Source organism: Tachyglossus aculeatus, chromosome X1, assembly GCF_015852505.1.
Source record: "Tachyglossus aculeatus isolate mTacAcu1 chromosome X1, mTacAcu1.pri, whole genome shotgun sequence".
Taxonomy (NCBI): Eukaryota; Metazoa; Chordata; class Mammalia; order Monotremata; family Tachyglossidae; genus Tachyglossus; species Tachyglossus aculeatus.
This window is the reverse complement of record NC_052101.1, coordinates 25,183,146-25,193,637: the sequence shown is the minus strand read 5'-3', so window position 1 is coordinate 25,193,637 and position 10,492 is coordinate 25,183,146. Positions and strand designations below refer to the sequence as shown.

The 10,492-nt window shown below is 43.1% G+C and overlaps 1 protein-coding gene across 4 annotated transcripts in view; it reads left to right on the top strand.

Moving 5' to 3' along the window:
- TENM2 (teneurin transmembrane protein 2) overlaps positions 1-10,492 on the top strand; it is a 921,151-nt gene that overhangs the window by 787,171 nt on the left and 123,488 nt on the right. For all 4 annotated transcript variants that reach the window (XM_038772468.1, XM_038772467.1, XM_038772466.1 and 1 more), the window contains one exon: positions 5,637-5,831. In XM_038772468.1, the coding sequence (XP_038628396.1) occupies positions 5,637-5,831 (195 nt within the window). The remainder of the gene's footprint in view (positions 1-5,636; positions 5,832-10,492) is intronic.

Sequence of the window (10,492 nt, the reverse complement as noted above, 5' to 3'; positions counted from 1 at the left end):
GCTTACTATGTGCAAAGCACTGTTCTAAGCGCTGGATATGAGAATAATATTCAGAGCGGATGGAATGATCTCTGTTTCTGGGTAGAGGTAGGGATTCTTTTGTTTAAATTTAATAAGGACTTTTACTCCCATAGTATCAGTTTCAATCTATCAGTCATATTTATGGAGTGCTTATTGTGTGTAGAGAATTGTTCTCAGTACTTGGGAGAGTACAATGTAACAGAGTTGATAGACATGTTCCCTGTTCACAACGAACTTACAGTTCTTGCCACTGGCCCTCATTCCCTGCAGGGTAGGTCAGAACTACTGTGACCTGTTGAAAATACGTGGAAACTGAGGTGCCGAGAACCTATGTGACCTGTTACCGAAAACCTAAGAGCCCACTGAGTCATGGGTAAAATGGAGATGAGACTTTGTTTCCCCTCAGAATATCCCACTATGCTTTTGGAATAAGCATACTATCCAGAAGTACAGCATTCAGTCTTAGTCATGAGTGTAGACTCCTGACCGTACCTCGTTCTTTAGACTGTAGCTCTCTAGACTCTAAGCCTGTTCTGGACAGGGAATGTGTTGTCTGGTTGCTGTTATATTCTACTCTCCCAGGCATTCAGTAATAGTAATAATACTAATGGTGGCATTTGTTAAGTGCTTACTATGTGCCAAGCAGTGTTCTTGAGTAATCAGGTTGTCCCACGTGGGGCTCCCAGTCTTAATCCCCATTTTACAGATGAGGTAACTGAGGCATAGAGAAGTTAAGTGACTGACCCCAAGTCACACAGCTGACAAGTGGTAGAGCTGGAATTAGAACCCATGACCTCTGACTCCCAAGCCCGTGCTTTTTCCACGAAGCCATGCTGTGCTCTGCACACAGTAAGTGCTCAGTAAATGCGATTGACTGAGTATATTGCTTTTTGGCTTTGACATCCTAGGACTAGAATGCCCATGAGCATTTGAAATATTATTATTATTGTTATTTCGTATTTCTAAGCACTTTTTTATGTCAAGTATGGTTCTAAGAGCTCAGAAAGATAGAAGTTAACTAGGTTGGCTGCAGTCCCTGTCCCTCATGGAGCTCACATTCTAGTAGGAAGGAGAACAGGTATTGAATCTCCATTTTAAAGGTGAGGAAACTGAGACACAGAGAAGTTAAGTGACTTGCCCATGGTCACACACCAGATCATGGGGGGTCCGGGATAAGAACTCCCAGGTGCATCCTTTTTCCACTAGACCACACTGCTCTTCCTCCCTCCCCACTATGGTTCCAGGGATCTTTGTTCCCTGCTGCTCTTACTGAATTTTAGGAATTATTGGATGTGGAACTTAGGTCTTGATGGCTAAGTACAATGAGGATGAAAGATCTCTCTTTTAAATTCTATTTGTAAGTTTTCCGTGAGTTCTTATGCCGTTATTGATTGAGACTTGGCCTCTAAAATGCTTTTGTTACTAACCCATTTCAAAGTTCTTAGACCTCTCTTCCAAGCCTTTCCAATTTGTGGCATGCTACAAGTGGCCAGCTTGTTTTACTTCAGACAGGGAGCACAGGTGCTTTGGTTGTTGCTTCCCATCGTTTATGTAACACAGATAATCCCTCTCATCAGCTAAGAGTCCCTGTTAGTGATAAAGGGACTATACAAAAACTCCAGACTGATCATAAATATGAGCTTGATGCTATTTAGGTGAGTCAAAATTGTGTCATTTTTGTCATCAGCCCATTAACATGTCAGAAGTTAGGTGCAGTAGTAATTTTTTTTTCTTCCAGCACAACTCTTAGAACTGTCATTTACTAGATTTAGTAAAACAGAAATTGCCACTTTGTTCAAACATCTTAATTGATTTTGAGTAGAAAACTACAACATGTTTTTCCCCTGTGATCGAGAGAAAGAGGAACAAGAATATAAAACATCTCCATATTCTCCCAGTAGATTTGATCCTCTTTCCACCTCCTGCTACGTGCAGACATCTCAGGAAGAAGAAAAGTCTAATGTGCTAATAGAAAACTACCAGTGATTTTTTCATCTTGGCAATTTTCCTCAAAGGGCAGCATATTGGATTTTCCTCTCATCAACTAGGGTGTGGTTTCTAAATCCACCAGTTTTAATCTGTGTGTGATATGAAATTATTGATACTGATAATAACTTTACATTACAAGACATATGTTTTATTTTAAGAACCCACCTCTTCGTTTTAACCTCAGGAAGAAAGAGAAACTTTGTTTCAGCTATTGTCTAGCTCTTGCTTATGTTTTGCTGGGGAATAAGTTAATTATCCCCTACAGATGATGTTCCCAGGTATAAATTGGCCCTGGGATCATTGGTGAGGCGTTCATTCTGCAACTGTCTGCACTTTGTTTGCCCCAGTTGCGAATGGATTACTGGAGAACTTCACTCACCTCATTAGCCCATCTTGTTTTTTCTGTGTGTCACAAACAGAGCCAAGAGAATGCACAGCTTTCCATGGTGCATTTTTAACTGCACTCACCCACCTTGCCTGCAGGTTATTTCTTAAGAGACTTTATGGGACCATATTTTTAAATGGAGAACATGTTCAGTCCTTGAAGAACTTTCAGTCCTGGCTCTTTTCCATTGCTGCTGGGTAATTTAAGTAGGTCATATTTTTGGTTTGACTTTCTGGGCACTGGATTTCAAAAATAGCCTTGTCGTGGCCATTCTTACCTCAGGAAAGAGAGCAGTTTCATTATTAACCAAAAAAAGCTTTGGATTGTATTTTCCCCCATCAATAAAGACAGTACTTATGCATCCACTTATTTTCCCAAAGACTCTGGCAGTTTTTGGAAATAAGGGCCCTGTCCTACTGTTTCCATGTAGGCAAAACTTTGACTACCATCTGTTGGAGGCCCTCCTACAGAAGGACCTCAGCAACAGGCCTGAAGTGTACAATTTGGAAACTGTCACTGTAGCATGTTGCCCACCTGCTACTTCCACCTTGGCCCTGATATTTCAACAGAATTGTCAGACCTCACTCAGCTTTGTGTTTTTCCTTTTAACAGTTTTTAGCCCAAGTCACGTAAAAATATCCCTTCTTGTACTTCCCTGAAAAAGGTGGGAATCAGAGGACCCAGGTTCTAATCTTGGCACCCCCATTTATCTGCTGTGTGACCTTGGGCAAGTCATTTAACTTCTCTGTGCCTCAGCTATCTCACTGGTAAAGTGAGGATTAAGACTGTGAGCCCAATATGGGACATGGACTGTGTCCAACCTGATTAGCTTGTTGGCTAACCTCACTAGCTTGTGTCCAACCTGATTGGCTTACAGTGTCTGACACCTAGTAAGTGTTTAACAAATATCATTTTTTAAAAAAAGAAGAAAAGTAAAATCTTCAAGCAAGTCAGTGATCACCAAGAGATTTCAGACCAAATGATTTTCCCATTATATTATTTCATGGTTTTGCTTTTTTGGTTTCCTTGTGAGAGCGGGAGCTAGTAAAGAACATGGGTCTGGGTTCTAGTTCCAGCTCTGTCTCTGACTTGGGCACATCATTTAAACTCTCTTTTCCTCAGCCTCCTCATATATGAAATGGGGATACTGATACTGGCCTTTCCATACATCACAGAAATGTTTTGAAAACAAAAATGAGATAAATAATGAGAAAGCACTTTGGAGACTCAAAATGGTGTATACATTTACGGTATTATCATCATTACTGTTTTTCATCTGTTATCATCATCATCGTCAATTTGCTTTATTACTGAAGCAAGAATGAAGTATCAAGGTCTGGTTTACAGTATTCAGTAACCTTAGTCTTTAGCCTTATGGGGTTTGTGACGGGGGTGTGATTTGTACAAGAGGTGTTTGGTTGACTTACAGATTTATCTAAGTGTCCTATCAGTTATACCAATCCCAAGTCAAAGGGGTTGAACTTTGACCCAGTATGGCACTGCCTCCCCTGGGATTGATATCTGCCAGTCAGTCCTAGGATAATAATAATTGTATTTATTGAGCACATAGTGTGTGCAAAGCACTGTACTAAGCACATGATCCAATCAGGCAGCAGCCTGGGGCCTGCCCCCAGTGAACTGTTCGGGGTGGCTGAGGAAGCCAGACAGCTCTCCAAAAATGCCAGATAGGAGCAGCAGCTGCAGCCCTCTGCACCCAGCTGGAAGAGCCCCAGCTCCTACCCCTTCCACAGTAGTCCTGGGCGAGGCGGCGGTGGGAGCGATGGTGTCGGTGGCAGACGAGGTACCTGCTTTCGATGCCCCACCGGGAGAGTCCCAGCTCCCACCCCTCCCACAGTCCCTGCTGCTGCGGTGGTGGCGGGGGTGGTGACAACAACAGTCGCAGCTCTCCACACTCTGCTGGGAGAGGCCCAGCCGCCACCACAGCCCAGGCTGGAGACCCTCCCGGCCCTGCAGTGGGGATCAGCTCTGGTGGAAAGTCCCACCTCCCTCTCCCCCCATGCCACCCTCAGTTGGCAGGCCAGGCGACTTTGTAATTTAAATTATGCAGACAGCAGAACTGGAGGTGCTAGGAACCATTCCTTTTCAGCCATCTTGAGTAACGATTGGTAGCCCACAATGTGCCAACCCATCATGGAGCCATCTCATGAGCCCCTCTGGTGGCTGAATAAGCCGGGGCAATTGCCCCAATTGATTTGCCAGGATCTTGTGAAACATTGTTTTAAAAATGTCCTACAATCTATTGTGGTTAAATCCTAGTCTTGGCTCATTTTACAACAGCTGTTCAAGCCATTTTTTTTTCTAAAAGCAGCTGCTGTGTAACCCATAAGGAGGTCAACCCAGTAGTTTATTTCCACTTTGTTGTATTGATGATCTTTTCAGTCTCATCCGTAATTCTGCCTCTCGAGAATAACGAATCATCAATAATTTGTGATACATATCAGGCATGTGCTTGGTTTATGCAGATTGTGTGAGCATGTGAACCAACACCAACAGGGCATGAAAGGCACTCTGTGCACAGGCACACGTGCACATAATCTAAAATAGTAGCTGGATTTGCAGTCCCCTTTAGTGCAGATAATAAATCTTAATTACCTCCTCAGATAGTCCAGTTATCCATTTCTAAACGTATCTGGAATGCAACGCAAATTTGAGGTATAAAATTAGAAGCCAGACTGGAGGTGGCTTTGAACATTTGGCACCAGAAGATTTCAGGTGATGAAGCACAAAGTCCAACATCCGACTGATGGATGTTTCAACGAGGCGGCAGTCAACTCTTGATGTCCGGAGGTAGTGGCAATGAGGCAGAGTACACCCAAGGGCAGGATCCCGCAGATAATTGCCGTCGCCTTTGATTCCAGCCTCTTTCCCCCACCAGCTTATCCTGAGCGGCTTCTCTGTAGAAAGATGAACCAGTATGTATTTCCTTCCCTTTATCTTTGCTCATTCCCCTCCCTCTCCTGAGCAGTAGAGGCAGCAGGAGGGAAATGGATGATAAAGTGAGGGCCATGGATAATTTGCCAGCAAATCCTGCCCTCTGATCATCAAAAATTGGCTGCGTTCCCTATGTTTCTGTGGGTATTCTGAAGGTACGCTGTCAAATGTTCAACTCGTAGCGGGCATAACTGAAGAGAAAGTAGCGGCATCATGATTTTTTGACCGACCGATACTCTCTGGTGCCTGCTTTTTATGTAACCTCGTGCTCTGTGGTTGGTTTCCCCAGCTGCCTGCCCGGTTCTCTGCAGCGGTAACGGACAGTACTCTAAAGGAACCTGCCTGTGCTACAGCGGCTGGAAGGGCCCCGAGTGCGATGTACCCATGAGTCAGTGTATCGATCCCTCCTGCGGAGGTCACGGCTCCTGCATCGAAGGAAACTGTGTTTGCTCTGTTGGCTACAAAGGAGAGAACTGTGAGGAAGGTAAATGCCAGTGTGTAAGCTCTTTTGAGTCCTTGGCGGGTGGGAGGCTCGGGGCTGTGACATCGCCATCATTAATGATTCTGGAGGTGGCGGATCCACGGTTTTGCGGCTGAGGAGAGGTGGCTTCAGAAGTTAGTTCCCTCCAGCTTTCCTGGGTCAGGGGAGCTCAGCAGCATATCTCTTCAGGTCCTGTTTGGAGAACATTCGTGGAGATTATTCAGGGTGGTGTGTGCTTTTCACCTTTGCTGAAACTGGGCGAGTCTCCCTTTCTTCCTTCTTTTCTTTTGCTTTTTCCATTTCTTTCTTTTCAATCCCAGATCTCAAAACTCTTAAAGACATGGTGACCACCTCAAGGGGCCAAAGCATAATACCACGAGTCCCCTCCCCCATCTCCAAAGTTGTCATTCATTCCTTCATTCAATCGCTTTTATTGAGCATTAACTGTGTGCAGAGCACTGTACCGAGCACTTGGGAAGTACAAATCAGCAACATATAGAGACGGTCCCTTCCCAACAACGGGCTCCTAATAATCTGAAGCCCGTGTGAGGCTGGGAAAATATTTTAGCAAAAATTAATCTAACTACAGAGCAGCCAGGCTTGAAAGACTGCAGGTATCCATGTCATTTGGAGACATCATGTAGGGCAAATTATTCTGGTTACATACAATCCGTAGAATTAGAGAAAAGTGGATGTTCAGCAAGCTCGTGTCAATTTGACGAATACTAAAAAGCTCATTGTATCATTCATTTAAATAGCCTTAGGCCTGTGTGGGTGGAAATTAGGGGATTTAACAAACTGAATCAAGCCCAGTTAAATCCGGTCAGAGATTAAGCTGAGTCAGGGGACTGAGCCTCCTCCTTTTTCTCTGGAATGTACGCAAGATTCAGGAACTACTAGCCCATGCTTGTCAAATGCATTATTGTTGGTTCTTTTGAAATTTGAACGTTTCTTGTTGGGATGATGATGTGAACGAGCCCAACCAGTGACAACTTCTGGCTGTAGCGAAGACAGAGTCAAATGAATTATACCAAGCTGTCCTTCTTCATTCCTTGGATTTATGGCTCCAGTTATCAGTCACTCACTGATATTTATTGAGCACTTACACTGTGCAGAGCACTGTACTAAGCACTTGGGAGAGTCTTTGTTGAACAGAGTATGCTACTGCCAATCAGGGCCACTTATTCGACCTTTATTGTCCATAAACAAGACACTAATAGTAGTAGGGTAAGCTCCCCTCCCTGGCCCTGAGAGCCAGGCTCTACACTTCTACCCACCCTCCTTTACAAGCTCACTTATCCCATTTACTTCAAAGAAAGAACTTGGTGAATGGGAGTCTCACCTCTCTTCAACACAGTCCTTCATTCTCATAATAATACTATTACTACTAATAATAATTAAGTTCCTACTAAGTGCCAAGCACTGTACTAAACACTGGCATAGATACAGTGCAGTCAGATCAGACAAAGCCCTCATCCCACATAGGGCCCACAGTGTGAGAGTGAGGGAGAACAGCTATTTGATCCCCATTTTACAGATGAGTTAACTGAGTCACAGAGAAACTAAATGACTTGTCCAAGGTCACACAGCAGGCATGCAATGGAACCAGGATTAGAACCCAGGTCTCCTGACTCAGTCTGGTACTCTTCCCACTAGGTCAGGATTGCACAGACCACATTATCTCCTAAATGTATCAGCTTCTGGGAAGCAGGGTATCTATTTTCCCTTTGTGTGGATGTTCTGACCTCAGGATGATTTTCAGAGGTCAGTACTCTACTTATCCATGAATTGCTCCAAACGGACCCTAAGACATTATGCCATTCATTCCTCCTCACTGGAGTAGCTCCCTCTTCCAGGACCAGTTTGTGGAGAGTGGCAGAGAAGTATGCAGGCTGGCTCAGTATCACTTAACTGACCTTCCAAAGGTTCCAAAGGTACAGAACCTTGCCCTTAAATTCTATGTTACAGGTCATTTCTCAATGCATTGTAGTAAGAGTAGTCACAGTAGTAGTAGTATTATAGTAGTAGTACAAAAGGTATTTATTCAGCATTCCATACAAGCCCTACTCTAGGCTGTAAGCTCATTGTGGGCAGGGAATGTGTCTGCCGACTCTGTTATATTGTACTCTCCCAAGAATTTAGTACTGTGCTCTACACCCAGTAGCTCTCAATAAATACCACTGATTGATTGATTGATTGATTGATCCCCTGGGTGCAATGCACTATATGTACTAAGTGCTTGGGAAAGTAGAGAACAGGGAATCAATCAAGGAGCAATTTGCTTCATGCAAAAAATCTGCTGCTGTGATTTCTCTCCCTAAGGTCTTCAAAGGGGTCAAAAGAGAATATTTGAGATTGAAAAGGGAAAAATTTGCTTCATACAAACTCTCTCTGACTTTTATTTCTCCACTTCAGACCTTCAAGACTTTTTAATTGAGAGTGAATCAGGATTATTTGAGGTGGAAAAGGAGAAATTGGCTTCCTGCAAAAAAACCTCCTGCATTGATCTCACTACCCCACTGCCTGAAAAGAGGAATATTTGAAGTGCAAAAGGAGAAACTTGCTTCTTGCAGAAATTATCCCATTAATTTGTCCACCACAGGTCTTCAAGACCTGAAGACAAAATATAGGAGCTGGAAAGGGAGAAATTGGCTTGATGCAAAAAAAATTTCCTGCTTGTATTTCTCTACCTAAGATCATCCAGGCCTCCAAAGAGAATATTTGAGGTGAAAAGGGAGAAATTTGCCTCATGCAAAATAATCTCCAGACTTTAGGTACTCTTACCTAAACTTTTCAAGACCTGCAGAGTCAGTGTAGTCAGTGTATGAGAGGGACAAGGAGTAATATGGTTCCCACCAATAAAACCTCAAAAACCCAAAATCCCTCTCATCTGTTTCTCTACCTATGGGCTTTAAGGGTTGCAAAGAGAACATTTGAGGAGTTAAAGGAAATATGACCCACATGCAGATTTCCTCTTTTTTCAAAACCACCTCATCCTTACCATCCTTGTGTTTTATTCTAAGATGTGAGCCCCTGGAGGGCCAGGGATCATGTCTAGCTCTCACTTGTGTATTTTTTTTCCCCAGTGTTTAGTACAGAGCTCTACACACAGTAGTTGTTTAATAAATACTATTGCTTTTACTACTACTACTGTTACTCCTCCTACCACTGTGTTGCCGACTTGTACTTCCCAAGAGCTTAGTACAGTGCTCTGCACATAGTAAGCGCTCAATAAATACGATTGAATGAATGAATGAATCAGTCAATCCATCAATGGTATGTACTAAGTGTTTATTGTGTGCAGAGCACTGAACTAAACACTTCGGAAGACACAACAGAGTTGATAGACACAATCCCTGCCCACCAGAAGCTTGCAGACAACAGGGGGAAACGAATATTAAAATAGATTATGGATAGGGGAAATAGTAGATTATAAGATAGTTATGTAAGTGCTGTGGGGCCAGGGTGACTATCAAAGAGATTAAGGGGTACACAGCCAAGTGCATACTTGACCCAGAGGAGATGGCAGATAGGGGAAATAAAGGACTTAGTATGGGAATCCACACATATAACCAAAAATTCGTATTGGTTTTCACAAAATTCTGTTGCTTAGGCAGTGCTGTAAAGATGCAATGTTAGAGAAGGAAGTAGAAATCAAAATCAAGAAGGCCAGGGCATCCTTTGGGAGACTCGGTGAGAATGTGGTGCCAGAGTGGTATCAAGGTCCAGACCAAACTAAAGTTCTAAAGAACTGCAATGCTGTTCAACCTTTGCTATGTCTGTGAGACCTGGACCCCCATACAGGTGCCCCATCTACCTCCTCGAGTACTACCATCAGCATCATTTATGGGTCATCCTCAATATCAAATAGCAGTACAGGAACACAAACAATGAAATTCTGGCAGGTACCCAGTCTCCTAGCATAGGAGTTATGTTCAGCTCAATTCAGTTATGCTGGGCAGGGCACATGAGAAGAGTGAACAACAGCAGGAGACCCAACTGCTATATATATATATGGAGAGCAGAAATTGGGAAACCCAAAGCAAAGTGCTGGGAAAATATCTCAGGATACAGAAAAGCAAAGCCTCAGCCAATGTTGTGCCCCAGCCGAAAACTGGGAGTTGGTTGTCCAGGATAGATTGGCATGACATATTGCTTTCAAGAAATTGATGGCGCTTCTTGAGAAAACCATGCCAGGTATCATCCATGACAATGCAAATAAGAGACTACCTTTTTTGTGCATACAAAGTATCTGGGACTGGAGATCCCATTATGTTTTTTGGTCAGATATGCACTCATTGGTGAATTTCACCCTCACAGGCATCTTCTTCTAACATGAATGACAACTATAATGTAATATATAGGTATAGTGTATATAAAATGTATGTAAAAGTATAATAAGCACTTGGAAGAGTATGATAGAATAAGTCAACAAGATCCCAGCCCTCAAGTTGCATGCACGCTTTATGACTCCTTGCCTCAACTCTAAGTCTGGATCCTGAAACGAAAGTGGACATTTGGATGGAGGGTGTAGTTGATTTAATCAACAAAGCTTGAAAGGTTAAGTTTCTTGAAGATAAATGGATTGCAGGAGATAAAACTGCTTTCACTGAAAACTTGGAAGGGACCAATAACATGACAAAAAAGGTTAAAACAACCTTTTG